The following is a 20,624-nucleotide window of genomic DNA, read 5'->3' as shown; positions in this document are numbered from 1 at the left end:
TTCTAATTGCAATTGATGCAGAATTTTACTACAATCTATTTGCATGCAAAGCAAGTCCTTCTGCTCCTCAAAAGTCAACATTGCCGCAGGTTTAGGAGGCGGAGGATCTTCCTTTTCGTCTGCAACCAAAGGTTTTTTTAACCTTCTCCTCGACTAAATCATCAAGAGGTTCTTCCTCATCCTCTTCGTCAGATGTATAGTCGGCTGCGCTATCAGTCGCGCATAAAGCCGACTTCCCCGAAAGTTTAACATAACTCGTAGGTCGAATGGAAGGAAGTTAAATTCTATAATGACCAGCCAATTGTATCACGGATCTTGGTTAACGCATCAAACACAACCTTGTAAGGTCCTTCCACAAGCTTTTCAACGAGTGATGTCATTATTCAAGCGATTGCGTGCATATCACCACCTGAACGAAATAGACTTATTTCACCAAAGCGATAATATAAGCAAAGACCAATGACCATTCCCATTTTAGGCTAAGTTAATAAACAAAACGCAGAGCTTCAAACAGGCCTGTGGTGGAATGAATGAAGGCCCAAGCCTACAGGTATGGCAAAACAACCAGAAAACAGGCGATTCCACCAATGCCTCGGAGTGCCCCCGAGACAAATGCTCTAGCCAAAGGAACTGTTCAAAAATAATAATCTGCACGTCCCACAAAATACGCAACCCTAAAAGGAAAGTTTAAGGCCCCACAAATATATTGCTGTCTCACCAACCGTCAAGGCGGAATAAACAGTCTGGAACGGGTTTGACACGGGAGAACAAGAGTTTATAGGTGGTCAATAGTAAAACCACAAAAGAATTGCTGTCGACAAATTTTCATAGTCGATTACGTCGTCTACCGGAAATGAAGGACTCTGTGTTAGCCCTACTGTTGAGAGGGAGAACCGAGCGAAACAACTACATCCAAACGTAAACAGCCCCCCTTTTCGTTTCCGGTGGCGCAGTAATGTCAACGAGTCTTCCAATAGAAATCAATTGGATTTACAAAATGCAAAAAAAAACACGACAGAAACTGTATTTCGCTACGATACATGATTTGGAACATCAACGAACACCACTTACCACTCTGTGAGTTGCACATTTCTGAAAACAAATGTTAGGCTTTTAAGGACAGGATTGTGAATGACCGTAGCCAGCCATTCTGAAGCAGGCCGGGGTGATTCTGAGTGAGCCAAATACACAAGACAGGATCAATCTTCAACATTTCGGTGTCAAGAACTCTATTTGATCCTAGACCCAGAAAGGGGTCTCAAAGTGCAAAATACCGGAATTCTCCTTTAAACATGAACTTGCTTTTTCCCCTTAACGTTAAGACCGACTAGGCCTACTGCTTGGCACGCACGCATTTTTATGCAGGACAATGGCAAGATCACATTAAATGCGGGTTGCAGCTACAGGACCTTTCTTTCTTTACTGTCTGAGTGTGTGTCGCTGTTAAACACCTGACAATGAAGTAGTTCTACCATGTATAGGCATCACCCATGCATAAGTCGCATAGCTTCCGGAAATTTGTTTATAAACCGCGTTTTATAGTCAGGAAATGATGGTAATTCGACTAATCCCGGCAGCACAATACCATATATCATATTTTCAACCGTAAGGTTTTATGGAAACACACATTTTCTTTGAGTCCTGTTAATTCTTGCCTGGGTGGTGCTTTGACAGAAACCACAAGAGTAACAAGTTTAATTACAAACTAACCAGACGTGTTTTGATGTGTGGCAACACGATGAATGACATTCCTTTAGAATGCTCCCTTGTACCTTGTCCAAAACAGTGCTGACTTGTTGTCTTGGCTCTCCTGTCTGTTGGACTGCTCCGGCAGCACAGCAGTCCAAAGGGACACACTATGACAGAGAAAGAACGCAAGCCTCAATCAGTATCGGCTAATTAGCACATTCAGCTGAAGAGAAGAAGTCCCTGTTCACCTCATCCTGCCAGGAAAACACCCGCTTACACACACACACACACACACACACAGGCACACACATGCATACGATCAGATAAAAAGGCACAAACTGCCTCAAGCAATCTTTTTCTATCTCATTCACCTCCTCATTCTTTTCCTTGCTCGCCTTAATTTTCCCTCTTTTCCGACTATAAAAACATGGTCTAACATGCTTATTGAGACATCCAATAGAAAAGTGCTTACAAATGAGATTGCGCCCCCATTTTCCCTTATCACACTTCCTATCACCATATCAAAATATTGGTTTGTCACATTATACCTCACAGCCTTATTCTCGGCTTATCAATCTCCTACTCATTCCTAAAAACAACCATGTCTGTTGGATTCTGTGTTTCTGTTGATTTCTTCCATAATCTTCTTGAGTGTCCCTTCATTGTTGTCTTAACAAATCCCTATTTTGTAAAGCCTTCACCCAAATAGGAGATAGGGCAAACGCAGACCCCTTTACCCTTAGTGGTGTCTCTTCCACCTGGCCTTGCAGTCCAGGACATTCAACCTAGTTTATTAGAACCTGGGGAAGATATATTGCCCCGTGGCTGCACCTCTCAGCAGCATTAATAGCTTTGCGCCCTGGACAATCCGACCCTCTCCCTTCAGGCCATGCAATAATGAGCTATGTAGAAAAATGGGTTTGGTTTACTATGCTGTTATTGGAGTTTGTAGGGTAGATTGGAAATTGAAAAAACAAAAAGCGGGTGAGTATCTATATTTTCCCTGCCAAAATCAGTTGTGTTCCTGGACTTGTTTATGAAATCGAAAACAATCTGCATTTTTTGCATTCATGCGAGTCAATGTTCCATGACGGAAGTGAATCCGTGTCAGTGTCCATGTCGCTGAAGTTTGAAATAATTTATTCCTGTGCAATATGCTTGTCCAAACTACATGGTGGTCCTGAATATGATTTTGTCAGATCACATTCATGACCAATGAATAATCTCGCATCAAGCCAAATGCATTAGTTCCTCTGAATCAGTATCATGAAGCTAACCTCCCAGGTGTCCAATACTACAACCATTGACTCAAAAGACGGCATCAAGCCCACCAGTGATTTACCTTCCATTTCAGAGTCATTGACTTCAGCACTCAACATGGCTGGAGTGAAAATAGACAAGTAATATTTGGCTTTCAATGGAAAGAAGCTTGTTTTAAAATGAGTTATTTTGGTGGCCTCAAAGCGAATCCTTATCCTATTAAGAATTGGATTCCATGAAATAGATACATTTCCTTAACCCATTAAATGATGTACAAAAAAAAACAGTTCATTAAAATGGCAGTTTGTTGGCAGCATTTGTTGCTGAGCCGAGCTGACATGGCAGGAATGACCCTGGCTCAGCGGTGACCCTGTCATGTTGTCTCTGGGGCTGCAATGGAGGATTTAGCGTTGGGGCGAGTGGACAGGATGACAGAGGACCGGCACGCTGAGAAAATTGGATCCCTTCCTCCTTTTAATCTGCCAGTTGAACCTGTGCCAGCGTCGGGAAGAAGAAGCCACATTGGGCATAGCATGCCAAACATTCATGCTCATCCCTTTCTTTACGTGCATTCTACCACGCTCCTGATGCCATTTCCTTCCACAGTTATAGAGAGTTTGGCGGCTCGATATCCCATCGAAATCCTCATCGACATCCTCATCGACCACCCTCCTTATGCCAACCATTTCTAGATAAAACCTTGTACAGTGTCTCTCACCACAGTGTAGCTCCTGCCGTGTTCATATGCCCACTGTTGTCACTCTGACCTGTTTGTTGCCAGTAAAGAATAGGTGGATTTCAGCATTTGCTGTTGTGTTTTTAACATGGGCAGACCGCAAGTTGGGGGGGGGGGGGTTGCTTTGGTTGTTAGCATTGCTAACCAAAAAAAAAAAGCTCTTTACAGTCATCCTTTCCCAGTAACAGTTGGACTGAGTGGGAGAAATAAAGGAAAGTCAAGGAAAGGGTTGAGCATGAGGAAGTGACTGAGGGAGCAAAAGTACCCAGACATGATCAGAAAATAAATAGCAGGAGCCTGGTATTAGCTTCTCAGCATGCTGCCACCTCACACAGCGGCGGGGCCATCCACTGTACAGGGAAGGACAGATGGTGGGATGCAGAGCTCCCATTCAGCACAAAAGCTTCTTCTTTATTCTCCTTCTCCACACCCAGCCATCGTGTCCATTACAGCAGTTTTACTGATTCTCTTTAGCCCAGCCTGCTCTTATTTACAAGGTAATATAGACCAGGGATTTTAATGAGGCAATTTGCAGATCTTGGGCTCAAATCTCACCCATCACAGTCACCGGTTCTGCTTTCAGGCCTGCCTGGACTCTCAGTGATTCAGTGGTTTTATTAGTTATTTTCTTATTTAAGTCACTACGGGGTCTCCCTGCCCTCCAGACTGAGCTCAGAAGAACCTCTGTTCCTGAATTGAATGCGGCTGGTTTGGAGAGCGCTGGCAGAGTCTCGAGAGCTGTTCCATAAAGGTCAATAAGGCTGCTCTCTGTCTGTGTTTGTGTGTATGTGTGTCGTAGGGTTGGGGCTTGGGGGGTGGTCCTGCTGGGCCAAGGGCTGAATATAGGGGCTCTTTGTGTTTGGAGAAAAGGTCTCCCCTCCCACATCCCCGTACACACCTACTCTAGTGCCTGCAACCTCTACTGTGCAGCACACTAGATTCTACTCTGTATGTCGTATTATTTTGCAGAAAACGGCATACGTTGTATGTGTTTACGACTACAGGTTTTCTTTTCTCACATTCTGTAAGCTGTCGGTGTTCAGAAGGCGAAAGAGAGGCAGTCAGCCAAACAGGATGACCAGCACACGCACCTTCACTCACCATCACTTTAAGCAAGCCCTTCAATGTCCCTGAATGAACAACATAGCATACGAGTTGGAGGTAGGTTACTGTCCCCAAGTAGAAACGGCTAGATGGAGGGAGGTAGGAAGAGAGTAAAGGGAGAGCCGTTGTAACAGGGAGAGGGATAGTAACAGGAAGATGGAGAGGGGTAGTAACAGGAGAGTAAGAGGTGGTAACAGGGAGAAGTGGTGGTAACAGGGAGAAGTGGTGGTAACAGGGAGAAGTGGTGGTAACAGGAGAGTAAGAGGTGGTAACAGGGAGAAGTGGTGGTAACAGGGAGAAGTGGTGGTAACAGGGAGAAGTGGGGAGGGAGAGAGAGAGAGAGAGAGAGAGAGAGAGAGAGAGAGAGAGAGAGAGAGAGAGAGAGAGAGAGAGAGAGAGAGAGAGAGAGAGAGAGAGAGAGAGAGAGAGAGAGAGAGAGAGAGAGAGAGAGAGAGAGAGAGAGAGAGAGAGAGAGAGAGAGAGAGAGAGAGAGAGAGAGAGAGAGGGGGCCGTTAGGGTCACGGCTTGGCACAACCTGCCATGTCACCGTCTTGCCTGTGTAAAACCGAGGGGGCTTTGGCAAGGAGCCGGCTTTCTTGGTTCTTTGGAGTAGGCGGGACTACGCTCTGAGAGTGGACCTCTTTAGAATAATTTGCATTTTCCGGATGTTTATTATTTTTTATTCAAGACACTTGCTTGACGACATCTGAGTGTAGGCTACAAATGCGATTAACAATTACAAGTGAAAACGCCAACATATTCTTTATTTTGCTGACCACATGTTTTTATCCTGACAAAAGCTTCGTAAGGAAAGTTCCTCTACTGCTTTCATGTAGATCGCACCGTTTTCCCCCGTCTTTGTTAAACCAACTGCATCCCCTTCTCTCAAATGATGGTCAGCTTCTCACGGATTTCACCGTCTCTCCAGTTAGAACTACTCATGCTGATGTTGATATCGCTGTCTCTCCCTGGTGACAGGGAGAGAGGTGGTAACGGGGAGAGCAGTGGTAACTGGGATGGAGTCATTTAAAGGGGAAATCCGCTGTAAAATGGATCCGGGCTATGTTTAGTATGATAACAAGTTTGAATGTTCGTTAGGGAGCAAAAAAACGCCAATCGACGCATTCTTCTCAATAGTTCACCCGTCGACGCCATCTTGTCTTTAAGACTCGATAAGTTCATTGGGGGACACAGAGCTTGCGTGTACAGCCTTACATCCGTTAACAACAATCGACTTATCGAGACCTGGAGACAAGATGGCGTCGACGGGTGAACTTCTGTTGGTATTGTGTGTATAAAATGTCCTTTTTAATAAACAGTTTGTAGACTAATAAAGTTATCAATGCCTCGTTTTACGGGTGGGAAAAAAATAATAATAGAAAGATTCCGTCGTGATGCAGATAAGTTAATAATCTGAATTTTACACAAGAACGACGAACAAGTTCTTATTCTTAAAATTGACTAAGAGCAGCTTTTTTTTTTAATGACATAGAAAAAAATGATTAGAAAGAAAAGAAAACTGAATCTGTTTATTTTTGACATACTTCCATATTGTGTTGTAATGCATTGATCATTGCGTTGTTCATAGAAAGTCCTATTTGTGACAAAAGCTTTTATTTTCTTATTAGATGAGGTAATTCATTGCCAAGAGATTCACACCCCTAGTAACCTCCCAACCCGTTCTTCACCCATCCCGCTTTCCTGTGCCTCAGCTGCAGTTCATCATATTTCATACTCAAAACATAGTTCATACTAAAAACATAAGATCTAATTACCCCCTTCTCTTTCTGATGTTACTCTAGGATAATACTGTAACTCTGTTTCTATTTCCAGAAGCAGTTAAATCAGATTAATAGTTTGGGTTTGCGTGTTCTCCACGACTCCGCCAACAGCCAATATCTAAGTAATGTATCTGTAAGTGCTGAACAATCAATTAAGAGATGAAACATAAATTCCTTACATTTGGGTTTCTTGCTTTTGTTGTTTTTTTCTACCGTGGAGATGAAAGGGTCCCAGGTTTCTGTCGATGAATTTTTTTCCAAGACAATGTTTGCCCACTGTTTAACATTTTTTAAAAGACAGAATATAGGTCTTTGGCCTTTTATGGCAGATGCTCATCTTGTCCTTCCTGCTTACCTTGTTATTTTATGTCCTTATTCCCATCCTTATTCCTCGCTTTACCTTTCTTCCTTTGTCTCTCGAACGCACACAACCTTTTAGGACATAATTTCTTACTATGCATGAGCTCTGTGCATGTCATCCAGCCTGTTTTTCATTTGTTTTTGCTGCATCTCTAATTGTTGGCCTACGCATAACTTGAAAACACTCCAAACAAGCTAAAATCAGAATCAACTAGCGTGCTTTTATGTTCTAAAAATATGTTCCGATTTTTATAGGCAAGAATAATTGAGAGCCTTTCATCTCCTGTGATGCCTTTCTTTACTGTTGTTCTGCCATATTTCGGCTCATTAACCTTTTAATCATGTGTCAAAAACAACGGATCTCTACATAAACTTGTATAAGAGGCTCTCTAATGTATCTTGTTGAAATTGAGTTCAGAGACCTAGATATTGAGACCTTGATCGGTATGATTTGATATGTGGCCTTTGTTATTCCTCTTGGGGCTCACTAGGGCCCGCAAAGAATTACAGAAGTTGGATAAGTGTTTTCTTATTCCTTGCACTTTTTCTCAAAAAGTATTAAGAGGGGTAAGAGTCATGACACTATGACCTATGATTCACAATTAACATTAAGACCTAGGGCAATGCCAGTGTCCTTCAAGGCATTGGTGCTGATTTGGAAGGATTTGAGCTGAATGACTCTTGTGTTCTGGTTTGTGTAGATTAGAGGACACAGACTAATGAGCAGAACGCCAATCTTGTCTTTGTGTCCCCCAACCTAGCCCCCCAGCAATGCTGCTCCCTCTCCATCTGTCATGGAGACTTCCAGTAAAACACACTCCTAGTACTCTATTTAGTAATGGAATGTACATACACCTACAACCATCCGCTATTTATCTTTTGAATGAAAGCGTAAAAAAAGTGTTTCCTTCTTGGCAAGGGTTTGTTCCTCCTTTCTGCGGTGCAATTATTTGATAATTATCGTTATTCACATATATTACCACCCTGTCGGGTCTGGCAAAGAGTGTAAGGCTATATAAAGAATATAGACTTTATATATTATATTTTGACATCTTACTTGAGTCTTTTTTGCTTTATCTGAAGTCAACAAACCTTTTCTAGTATATTCGTCCATGTTTTACTTACTATGCCCAGTGATGTGGCCAAGAATGGATTTCAGGGGCGGGTGATAAAGTTTCCGAGACATATATTAATGGATACAGAACATGACGCTTTACTTCGACATTTTTATAGATGTTGAAACCTAGTTCCCACCCCCCCCCTTCAAGGTGCAACATGTGGTTCTGCGCATAAACAGTGTTCGTGTGTGTGTGTGTGTACAGTGCCTATGTTTGCGGGCGCTACCAGATTGTGCCTTCACAGGGCTTTTAGTGTGATGCCTGATAAGTGTTGGATGCGCCACAGGCTGGATTCTATTCACACAATCCCCTCTGTAATTTTGCTTAGGTGTACACAGTGAAACTGTGTTTCACGGTGAAACCTGTTGTATTTCTAAATATATATTTCTAAAGTTTCCCCCAGCATTGTATGGTTAAGGCGGCCGCCTTAACAACAATAGGGCCCCACCTTGACTACCAATGTAAAAAATGATTGAATGATGATTTTTTTTTTAATATTTAGTTATTTATTTTTGTAATTTTTTTACATTTTTTAATAATTATGCATCAACAAAGTGTAAAACTATCGTAGGGAAAGAAAACATACTTCCATCAGGTATAAAAAGTTAAAGTTAAATAATGCATCAGTAATACCGTCCACAACAATGGTCGTGCCATGGAATTGAAACGCTATTATACTCCCTATTATAAGTTTACATTGGGGACCACTATAGCATTAGCTGATTGTGCAAAAGTTTTCTAATTTGTCTGCAACATGTATGTCCCTGAAAAATAAGTCCCCAAAAGGTTTGGTACCATTTCGCACAAAGAAAGTGCAAAGTAATTGCACTTTCTCTTGGCTCGGCCACTGTCCATTCCTGTTTTGATTTCACCATTTACCGGTATGAGGAAATTACCGCGAGCTATAATTACCGCGTAAATAGTTATATGTAAATCTAAATATTGCAAGTAGTGAACATTACTCTATCAGTCATGAAAGGGCTTCGAAAGTTATCAACTTGGTGGAAAGGTACAAACCGTTTCCGCATTATCACTGATTCCGGTAGGGCTCTGGTGCTGCATTCCAAGCGAATTGCCTCATACAATGGCATCACAACAGTAGTATATGAGCTCGAGGCATGTGTGCGAGGCAATTGTTTTCTCGGCATTCGTGTTAGCGCAATACAGTATTCCGTCTTCAATTTGTAGCCATCCCCCCTCCTGGGTTTCATAATACTTTTGCTTCTGTTCTACACAATCATTTATGAAGCCTACTTTCTATTATTAAGTAACCCAGATATAACCCCTTTCTTCGCCACTGGCCTGCCGTCCAACTAAATGGTTAACGCGATACATCAACAATAGCAGAGCCTTGCCTCCTCCTTGAGCCAAAGGCCTACGAATAACTAGCCTGAATGCTTAAAAAAGACGCAGGCTTTATATACTAGCCGCAAATTCAGCTCTACCCATCAGAATTTTACATCCATTCAACGAATGAACTTGAAAGGGGCCCTAATAGTAATATCTATTGCTAGAGATGGAAGTGGTCAATATATGTTCTGCTTCAATATTCAATTGAAGCCTAGCAGTGTAATTGTGTGCGCTTACATTTTCAATTACCAGGGTGAGGAGAGACGACCGTATTGCTACTGCAATGGTTAGCACTCATTACATTACTTCTCTGTGGATTTTGCACAGAAAATGCCGTTGCACAATGGAGAAATTACTCCCTAATAGTTAAAAAGGTGAAACATAGTAAGATGGTCTTTCTCTTATTCCCTGTCTATTTCTTTTACTTGTTTCTCCCTCGCTACTTCCTCCCCATCTCTGGAGACATGCCATTTATTTTGGAATAGTGCAAGCATATTTTAAACTACATTAACCATTCAGTCACTTCTTTCACTCTGTCCCTGCATTATTAAAACACCTTCAGACCCATAATTATTCCTCCAGCGGCAGCCCTAGTCTAGTCGCAGCCCAACTGATAATTGGTGTTATTTATCTCAACAACACCTCTGTGTGACTTGTTGGCTAGGGAGTATCTGAATAATGGATGAGGACAAATGCAAAGTAATTGCACTTTCTCTTGGCTCGGCCACTGTCCATTCCTGTTTTGATTTCACCATTTACTGGTATGAGGAAATGGCAGCCATCATCTCTGGGTCGTAAATGAATCTACCGTCTTAAAGATCATACTGGAGGTCATATTCACCAGCAAGTGTGCCAGGACTAGGTCAGGTTTGCTGGTTGACATCTGTTCTGATTTCAGTGGGACTTCTGGTTTTCTAGTGTGAAGTCGCTCAGGTCTAAATTGGCCTTCAGTCATCAAATAATACATTTTGTGGGTAAAGTTATATTTATCTTAACCTACTTTTTGCCTTCAGTAGGACATTGTATTGGAGGTGGAATCATCAAATTACAAACTCATGAGCCTCCTCTCTCCCAGCGCCAAGTGCCCTCTTTGAAATCCATATTGGGCTAATAGATGCATAATATCATCAAAGAACCAGGTCTGACCCCCTACCGTTCCTCTCTCTGCTCCTTCAGGTACGACGGTGCCCCCCTTCAGCCCCTTCTGGTTCACCTCGGAGCCCCAGGACACCATGGCTGTTCGGGGTGGGCTGGCGCTGCTCAACTGCTCGGCACACAGCGACAGCGCAGTGGCCCGCGTGGAGTGGAAGAAGGACGGCACGTTCATGACGCTGGCCTCGGACGAGCGGCGGAAGGTGCTGGCGGACGGCTCGCTGCTCATTTCTCAGGTGGTGCATTCCAAGCACAACAAGCCCGATGAGGGGACCTACCAGTGCGTGGCCACCATAGACAACTTGGGCTCCATCTCAAGCCGCGTCGCACACCTCTCCGTAGCAGGTGAGCTAACCCCCCCAAACCAACTGCTCTTAAAGGTCTGGTAAATAGCATGGAATTATTCTAGTTGAGGTTGTATGAACTACAAATACATCCTCTTATTTTTATTTGTGAGATTTCTAATTTGAAGACCGAGAAGAGGGTAGGTGGATACTATTGCATTGTTTGTCTCCCGGTGATGAGCGAATGCTTCTGTCAATGATTTGAAATCAGACCTTGAGTGGCTTTCAGTTGGCATTGGTTAAGAATAATAGAAGGGTTTTATGTAGGCCTAACCCGTTAAGATGTTCACTAACTAAGCTTCCGTTGCCGTTCAATAGGCATATGAACGTTTTTAATTCTGGGCGAGGTAGTTTGATGGCTGCAGTGTTTGACCTTCGTTTGTGAAATATTTTATGACAATAACTTTCATATTGAATCCTTCAGTTCATCCTTGATGTGAAGTGTTTAATTTGAGAGTGCCGATAGCAGAGGGGTTTTCTGTGTGTTTATGGCTCCTACAACACATAATTAACCCATTTATGTTGTCCTCACCATCGCCATGGGAAATCTAATGACCTGAAGGTCATTTAAGCACAACAATATCAAATATTTATTTTTATTTTTGTGATACATGACTTGGTTTTAGGCCTGTTTCAACAACAGTTCAATATGAATAGCTAAATTACCCAAATCCTTGTGCCTGAATACGTGCTCTTCTGGGATTTCAATTGCTACTATTGGTTACTTTTATTTTCCATTTCTAAGCCATGCTTACTGCAGAGTAGACAGGAAGTACATTATTATTATTATTATGCTACGTTGACTTCAGATATCAAACAGACACCCACTGAACTCTACCTGGGTCAGCTATGATGGAATGTTGGAGCCAATCAATTCTGACCTGGAGGGAAAGTTATTGGAATCTCTTTTCCATTATCATGCACACCCTGGAGTGGAGAGGCCCCAGACACACTCTCCCTCTCCATGAGTCACATTGCACACATTACATGCATTGCTTCATACATGGATATGTGTAGGATGCGTTGAGCGCGAGTATTCATTGCCCTTCTTGAAACACAGATCGCCAGGCACGCACTCACGCACGCACGCACGCACGCACGCCGAGGAGAGCCTGTGATACATTTCAAGCTTACTGGCAGGTGGCCAATAAAAAGGTTAATTTCTGGGTAGAAGGAGCAGACTATTAGGCCGCCATCAGAGCAAGGGACCAGCGCATGGTCGATGAGAAATAAAGGTGATGAAGCCCAGGGGTTGGGGGCCGCTAACGATGACCGAGCCCCGGATGGCCTCGTCACGGTTGGGTAACTCCGCACTGAGCGGTCACGGTGCTGGGCTGAGGTTTTTGGGGATGAATCAATGAGCCTCAACTTCCCCCATTACCATCATCACTTGTGGTATTACATTGAAGGCTCAGATATCCTTCATCCGCCATTGAAAGGGACACCTTTTGCAGAGGCAAGATGGTGGCTTTGCAGCCCAAACTGAAGTGCTGTACTGCAATCAATCGCTGCACCATTCCAAGTCTTTAACGTTTTGAGTCACAAGCCAGTGACATTGGACTTCAACATCAAAACTCTTTTTGTGACACTTGTATTCTGGGCTTGGGCACTACACATTTTCTTCATACCTTCATTCTATTTCACTGGCCTATACAATACGAAAAAGGTGAAAGAAAGAAAAAACTTAAAAGCTTAAAGGCTGAGCTGCTGGTCATAAGTAATTGAAAGAAGAATGTATGAAATTAAATTTTAAACAATTAGACTTATCATTCTTCCCGGGTTTAACATAGATAATATGTGGGTGCAAGAATCATCAAATGACTTATCAAATTCATACCCGCATCGGAACCTAGGTACTGCCACTGAGCTCCTTTACCTGCTTTTAACTGTTCTAGAGGCAGGGGTGTTAATTTCCAAAAAGGAAATTATCTATTGGGGATAGTTATAAATGTGAAACATACCCATTTTGATTGCGTTTCGGTTTGGCTATTGTTTTATGCAGGGTACTTGTAATTTGCCTATTGTTTAAAAATATTGACCAATTGCTGCTGGCCGATGGCTTTGCTTGAAAGCCCAGTCTCCTCGTCAGTATACACTAATACACAGTCACGCATCCGCATACATTTTGAGTTCCCAGCGTCAATTGGCTGTAATACAGCGCTTAAATATCGGATAAATATCCATTATTTTTCTAACCTTAAAAAAATGTGTTCAAACGACATGAACTGCTGTTGAGATGAGTGATACTTTCAACACACCACCCGAGTCGTGACCTGTGCATCATATTCTATAATAACATTATTAAACTATAATAAATAAAAGTATGGTGTATTGTGAAAAATACCGCGATGTTGATATCATCTCTCCTACATTTCACCTTGCCTGCATTGCTTTCCTGACTTCCTCCTTTCCTACTCCCGTTACCCCCTGCCACACTCTGGTTTGTTATTTTATTGTCATTTGAGGAGATTTATAGAGTGAACGAGGCGCACACAGCAGTGTGTAGCCCAGACCCAGCGATACACTAGTAATGAGAATTCCTTCTCTCAACTGTCTTGTCTTCTCACACCACAAGTCCCCCCCTCCCCCCCCGCTACCATTACTACTACCCCCACAACCAGCCCTGCCCCATGCCAGCCCCAACTCTCTTTGAACTCTCCCCTCTCCTCTGGGGAGGCTTGAGGTGAACCCCAACCCAGCTTCTCTCCACGGGGGAGCCTTGCCAAATGAGGGGATAGCGGGCTCATTTCCATTTCTGTCTTTCTGTCTCCGTTCCCTTCCTCCCCCCCTCTCACTCCCCCCACCTCCCCTCACACATACCCTCTCCACATCTTCAGTTATCCTGTATCCATCCTCCATACTGTGTCCCTGCCTCCCTCTCTCAACCTCCTATCACTATCCAATTGCACTCTTTCTACCTGCTCCAGCTGCCGTTCACTCCCCTCTGTCAGTTCCCCCCCCCCCACTCCAGATATCAGCCTGAGTAATCCAGTTTATATTTAATCGACAGCCTGTTTTTTAAATGTATTTATTTATTTATTTGTTCATTTATTTTCGTACCTGTATCTCTCGGAGCAGCGGAAACAACATGGTATTCACAGGAACTCTGCATGCATCACGTCTGTCGACTGCTTTCTGTTCACGCTCGTCCTTTGATTGAGTTGGGTGCTCTTTGAAGGGTTTAGGTTGGGGGTGTAGCCGAAACGCTAATCCTCTGTTTGATGTATTTTAATATATGTAGGTGGAGGGGAACCCCAAGGACACAACTGCTTCGAAATACTTTATTTCAAAACAAATATACAGACGGCAGTAACATCACATTTATGATTTCCTTTGTGTGTATCTTAGTGAGGCATTTGAGGACACTCATTAATATTAATTTGTTGTACCAATGGGTTTACGCAGTGTATGATATTGATTTTTAAACCACTATGTGAAATCACGAAAAAGCTGCCACACACAATATTAACATTTTGTGTTGAGATTTGATATTCATCAGATTTATTTTATTTTCAGTCTTGCTCATTGGTCGATACTGAGGCAACAGTAGCATCTCACATGTAGGTGATGATTAGTGATGAATAATGCCTCAGAAATGACAAATTAGGATTCATAATATAAATGAATATGGGTATAGGTGGCTCATGGTCCCCAGAGGATTAGGAAAAGCACACACTCTTTAAAGCACATTCAAGCAGAAATATATCTTTTTTTTGTAACTGGGTATTAGGGTTGGCCGATTTGACGTACACATCTCTGATTATTTTAGGGTTGTGTTTTTTTGGGATTTTTTGTAATTTTATTTTGCTCATTTAATGTTCTGCATCCTCAACAATTCAACCATGTTAACAATTAGAATTGAAAGCACAATTCAAAGCATGCACAAAGGAGTCTTTGACAAAACAGGGCAGTGGCTAAATTACCATCATTTTTCTTTTTATGTTTATCATTACCTCTTCATTTGGAGGCTGCAAGTGTAGATTTACTTAATCTGACACTTATTTTCAAATTGTGTCGGACAGCTGTTCAGCCTGTTTGCAGAGACTATTTCTTAGCAAAGATCTCGAGGGGTTTAGTTTTGTTTAATTTAAGTAGAGTAGCCTAGGGTGTGATGTTTCAGTAATATTTTTTTTAAATGAATGACCCTGGATGTCAGAAGATGGGTGAAGGCAAATTCATTCAAACAGCATAAAAATTGGGTAGCAATAAATCACAACAATCACACAAAAAAATAATAAGGGTGCGCCTATTGATTATCATAACGTAAATTACTTAAATTAACTATAAACCAAGAATAAGGACGTATTCACACCAGGAAAGTCTTTCAATTCGCTCTCGTTGGTCCGGACCAAAATACAATGTTTACTTTTTGGTTTGATGCGGTAAATCCAAATATCCAACAGACGTTCCATCTCCTCTTTGCTCCATGTTGAGCCACGATCAATTTCCACCCGACGGTCCGACAATGTCCTGCTAATCTTGGAGTCACCGCTAATTAAACAAATTTTCCCATAATGCGCACGGCTGAGTGGGAGCCAGTTACGTCCAAGGAGGCGTATGATTTTTAACTGGATCGGACCGAGGTGCGGTCGCTTTCACATCTCAAGCGAACCGCACCAGGGTTTGTTTGGAAGCGAACCGACTGGGTCTCGGTCCGACTCTTTGGTCCGCACCAGAGTTCGATTTCCTGTGTCATTTTTCTCAAGTCACACCATGCATGATCGCCGATGATTATTATTATGGCAGTACAACAATAAAATTACATGTGTTTTTACGTCTAATAATCAGACTTGGTTTGCAAAGGCCGTAACTTGTCATTATGACTCATATAAATTCATATAAATACAAGAAAACCTTTCCAAAATGCTCTGTGGTGGAGCTACAGAGAGAGGACTAAGGGGTTTGGGCCTTAGGCCCAATCCCATTTTTACCCCTTACCCCTTCAAAACAAGGGGGAGGGGTAAGGGGAAGGGGTAAGGGGTAGAAATGGGATTGGGCCTAGTTCTCCAGGAGGAATAGTGTCACTGGGGAGTCTCCTGCTCGGCGGGAAGGAGATGACAGCTTCCAATTTCAGTGTATTTAGCGACTGATTAGGTCGACTGGGTAGCTGCAGAGACTGACTGAGTCGGACCCTATCTCTGCTCTCCAGACAACCTGGTGTGTGCGTGCGTACAAAATGATTCGCCCCCCCCCATTGGTGTGTCATGTTACTTCCCATCATGAGCTCCATTGTGCTGTGATACTGGGAGGACGTCCTCAGCACTGGGTAGACAGAATGCTAACGACGCAAGCAGTCGCTGTCCAACTGTCTGCCTTTATCACACAACCTATTGAGAGGCCAGATTCAGGTTGGAGGAGTCAGGGGGCAGGTTACCATGGCAACATCTATGCGGTATAGTGACTATTCTCATTATTCATACCTGCATGGAACACGCAGAGGGACATGGAAATGTAACTGGAGGATGAGCTCCTGAAACTGGGATTCCTGTTTTCATGTGTTTTTGTTATAATTTTTGTGTATCAGCTGGCCCAGTCTTAGAAGTCTTACAACTAATCATATGTTACTATGATATTGATTAATATCTAAGTGTTCTAATGTGTATATAGTACAATGTAGTATACGGTTCTGGATTTGCATTGAGAAAGTAGACTAAATATTCACTGGCAGAGTGGGCCGAAAACCAAAATGTTTAATCCAAAACGAAACTATATAGCCTCTATTTTAAGGAATTGTTAATGAATCAGGATCTCAAGTGAAAAATGCAAATCTACTTCAGTGTCACTGACCCCTGGCACCACTGATGGGAAATGGCTTGCGATTCAATTCCAAGAAACAACGTGGTCGCCACCCTGTAATCTGATAAATAATAAATGCGACTGTTTGAATCTTCTTTGGCTGGGGGCAATTCTTTACACGAGAGCAATAACTTCCTGATGTAGAGTGGTGGTGGTGCTGATGATGACCTGTGCCCACCCAAAAGCTAGTCAGGGGCCGCATACCTGATGTGTCGGGCAACCGTTATACCATGAATGTGTTTCAAAGGCTCCTCATAGGTTATTACCGTTAAAAAGGGGCGATCCCAGGGGAAAACATCAGGCATATTAAATGTCTGAATTGTATTTGGAAAAAATCTTTAAAATCAAGGAAACTGGCTTTCTTTAAATTAGTCTGAAACCTTGAACCTCTTCCAAGCTGTATGTTTCACATTTTTTCCTGTGTGAGCCACATCATACACCTTCTCCATCTGCCTCCACCTGGCGGTTGACAATCGAGGACCTTCTTGGTTCGCAAGGAAAAACAAAAAGATTGGGGATGACTGCTCTAATGTTATGTCCATCAGATTAGGGTTTTATTCGGTTTTACTTGATAATAAGCATTTATAGTTTGTGAAACACTATTTAAAGAATCAGGGCCCAGTTTCCAGAAAGCATCGTTAGCCTAAGTGGATCGTGAAGTGTGTCGTACGAGCATCGTACAGTTTTCACACCGTTTCCAGAAAGCATTGTTGGTAACGAACGTCGTGAAAACGCTCGTAGCTAACGAGGAATCCAGGGGTACCTTATGCGGAACCTTATGCGGAATCTGATAAAGTCTGCTCTCTGTGCAAAGCATGTTTCAGAAATCAGTACCTAGTTGTCACACAAGCTATTTTCGATTTTTGTAATATGGAAGGGGGGAAAATGCAGTGAAAGAATTTACCCACAGTGCATTCAGGATTTGGACCGATACATATGTCGGCCTAGGCCTAATCAATTGTGTTTTTAATATCTTTAGCATTCAAAGTATTGCAGTCTATTATTTTCGTAGGCTACTCTGCTGTTGGCCTTGATGGGGAGATATTTTAACGCTTTTTAACCCCATTTTCCTGCGACATTCCTGCGACAGTCTCCATCAGTACGGAGCCCATTTCAGAACTGTGTCAGTAGACAGTTACAATCCTACGTACGAACGTTGTGAGTGCAGTGAACGCGCGTTCATGTTAAGAGGAGTTTCAGGAAACCCTCAAAAGAAATTCAAGATGGTGTCCGATCAATCTTATATGATGACTACAAACCATGTAAATAGTGTTGTAAATTTGGTGTTTTATTGGTCCTTAATGTGCAAAGAAAACAATGTGCAAAGTAAATAAGGTGCAAAAATCAAACCGGAGAGTGATTCCGGAAATTATTTTGTTAGAGGAACAATCACAGACCTTGCCGTCTCCGTTGCATTGACGGATAGTTAAAAAATATTGGATGTGCACGGAGAGGGCTCTCCGTGTCTACGTACAGCACTTTACGGAGGACTATAAAACGGCCTTTAGTCTTATTTCAGTAACAGTGATTAAATGGATAATGTTGACGATCATATGACATATTACCATGTTTAAAGCTCTCTTCCTAAAATTCCTAAAAAAATTGTTTTATCTCAGCTGTATGGAGGTGGAAGCTATCACAGATGCGGTGATATATTAGGCCACAAAAAGATATGGTCCCCATTTCTACATTATCCATTATTTATATATTATCCAAAATAGGTTCATTGAGATGCGGCAAACGGTTGACCGTATCTTTTGTTCTTTATAGTTTGGTTAGAGGAAAAAAATAATCGTGCTTTAAATTGAAAACGCCTCATTAATTCATGCACACGTCGTCACTTCTGTCTCCACTTCCACAGACTTGTTTTGAATTGGAAGTAGATTCAGAAATATTTGCAAATCATATTGTTGTTAATTTTTTAAAAATGTTTGGCAAGTGGCATTTCAAACACAACAACTAACAAAGACAGCCAGAGGGCCATCACAGGGCAATGTAATGGTTTACCTTTCATACGTCTGCTGGATGCTGCAGTGCACCCAGCAGACAGACAGCAACTGCCTCACTGTTAAGTGTTTTTAGACCCCCTGATAATTATTTCCAGAGTAGCTGTCTTGCCGTGCGTGCTCTGAAGCTCCCATTGTGTCACCAGATGAATCCCACAGTCAAACCAAAAACACGCAGGGTTCTCTGTACATCCTTCAATTTTGTTTCACAGCTAAAAGGTTAAAGTCTTACTTAGGCTGACTTGTAATGCCCTAATATATTTATTTCTATGCTGAAAGAAAAATGAAGTATTCATTATTTCAAAAAGGATTCATAGCCTTGCCAAGCTTTTTTTTGTTATAATGAATCTTTGAAGTGAGGTATACATGAAGAATATTCTTCAGAACCGACAGAGTAGTCTTTTTGTTTTTTTTGGGCGGGGGGGGGGGGGGGGGGGGGGTAAAGGAGTTTTCAAGGTATTGTGACAAGTTGACAGAAGGGATTAGCTTTCAATCCCTCTCAGACGTTAATAAAATATCCTTGAGATGTGTACGCGGCTCGTTCCCAAGATACTGAAATGCATGCGTGTGTGTCCATAGGTCTTTGGTAGTTTCAAGTAAATGGGGTGTGTGTGTGTGTGTGTGTGTGTGTGTGTGTGTGTGTGTGTGTGTGTGTGTGCCAATTTTAGGTTGTATCTTCCTCTGACGCATGCAGGGCTCACTCAAGGTGTCGAAGGTGACACTTCAAAATGTGTTGCGCTCCACTGCTCTTCCACTCACACTGGGCTTGGATCTCTCTCCCTCCCTCCTTCTTTCTCCCTCCCCCTTCTTCTCTCTTTCTCCCCCCTTTTCTTCCGTCTCCCACCCTCCCTTAGGTCCTGTCCGCACGGACTAAAACTATCTTTTCCCCTCCGTTTTCCTTGCCAGCGTTTCAGGATTTTTCCGTAAAGATGGACTAGATGGCAAAAACGCATCTAGTTGTAGAAACGCTGTAGTACATATTCATATGTACTGGAGCCTGCGCATCAAGTCTGCGCGATGTATACAAACATAGTCGAGATCGTTGCGTATCTGGCGTCCACCCGAATCCTAACACGAAAACCCGGCTTGACGTTTTTCCCATTTCACCCTGGGACCTGGTCTCAAAAAAGTGTGCAAGTTGCCCAAACGTACAAGACTTCTGCGTTTTTGCACAAATAATTTCTGTTTGGATGGGGCCTTATTCTCGATATCTTTCCCGAACTTTGTCTCTAGCGAAAGGAAAGTGGTTGCCTTAAGAAAGTGCCTAATGGAGTGGAGAGTAAACAAAAAATCATAATTTGCTTTTCGATTTATCTACAAACTCAAAGACATTAAATCAATGTGCTTACTGCTCTGCTATTATGCTGCACTCATCTCTGCTTGATTTGTGAAGAAGCTAATTCATTGTTGCTTTCCAGCTTTTAGCCAAACTCCCTAATTTTCTGTTAGAGCTGCACGATTAAATTAATATTATGTGGCGCTTACTGTCTATAAATACCTATTACAATAAGGTGTTTGTAATTTGATAGGTTTAGAAATTCAGATTTATTGATGTTTTTGGATTTTGTTCTTTCTATTTTAATACATGAATTGTAACCATTCAGGAAGATCTAATTGCAGAGGCCAAAATCTCAATTTCAGTTAATATGTAGTCAATAGGGATATCAATAATGTTATCAATGAAATCACATCCTATAACTGATATATTCTACTGATACAAATTACTCGAGGTGCATACCCAGCAAGCCGAGCTACACTGGTTTTAGGTCACCCAGTTGCACATCCAGCTACAACACTGTAATTTCATTTTTGGAACTTTGAAAGTCTCCCGCCTACTACCTGGGATGGGCTCAATCTTACGCATTGCGGCTCTAATTGTGCAGTCCTGCACTCTACGGTAGTTGTGTGCTTCACAAGCCTATATTTAC

General features: G+C 42.3%; 1 protein-coding gene and 1 long non-coding RNA gene across 8 annotated transcripts in view; one reads left to right on the top strand and one right to left on the bottom strand.

Moving 5' to 3' along the window:
• Positions 1 to 20,624, top strand: part of neo1a (neogenin 1a) — a 147,717-nt gene that overhangs the window by 53,944 nt on the left and 73,149 nt on the right. For all 7 annotated transcript variants that reach the window (XM_060070654.1, XM_060070649.1, XM_060070651.1 and 4 more), the window contains exon 2: positions 10,575 to 10,895. In XM_060070654.1, the coding sequence (XP_059926637.1) occupies positions 10,575 to 10,895 (321 nt within the window). The remainder of the gene's footprint in view (positions 1 to 10,574; positions 10,896 to 20,624) is intronic.
• LOC132471550 (uncharacterized) overlaps positions 1 to 20,624 on the bottom strand; it is a 251,268-nt gene that overhangs the window by 199,395 nt on the left and 31,249 nt on the right. The gene's annotated exons all lie outside the window — the stretch shown is intronic.

The sequence above is a fragment of the Gadus macrocephalus genome, chromosome 14 (assembly GCF_031168955.1).
Source record: "Gadus macrocephalus chromosome 14, ASM3116895v1".
NCBI lineage: Eukaryota > Metazoa > Chordata > Actinopteri > Gadiformes > Gadidae > Gadus > Gadus macrocephalus.
This window is presented reverse-complemented; position numbering and strand designations above follow the sequence as displayed.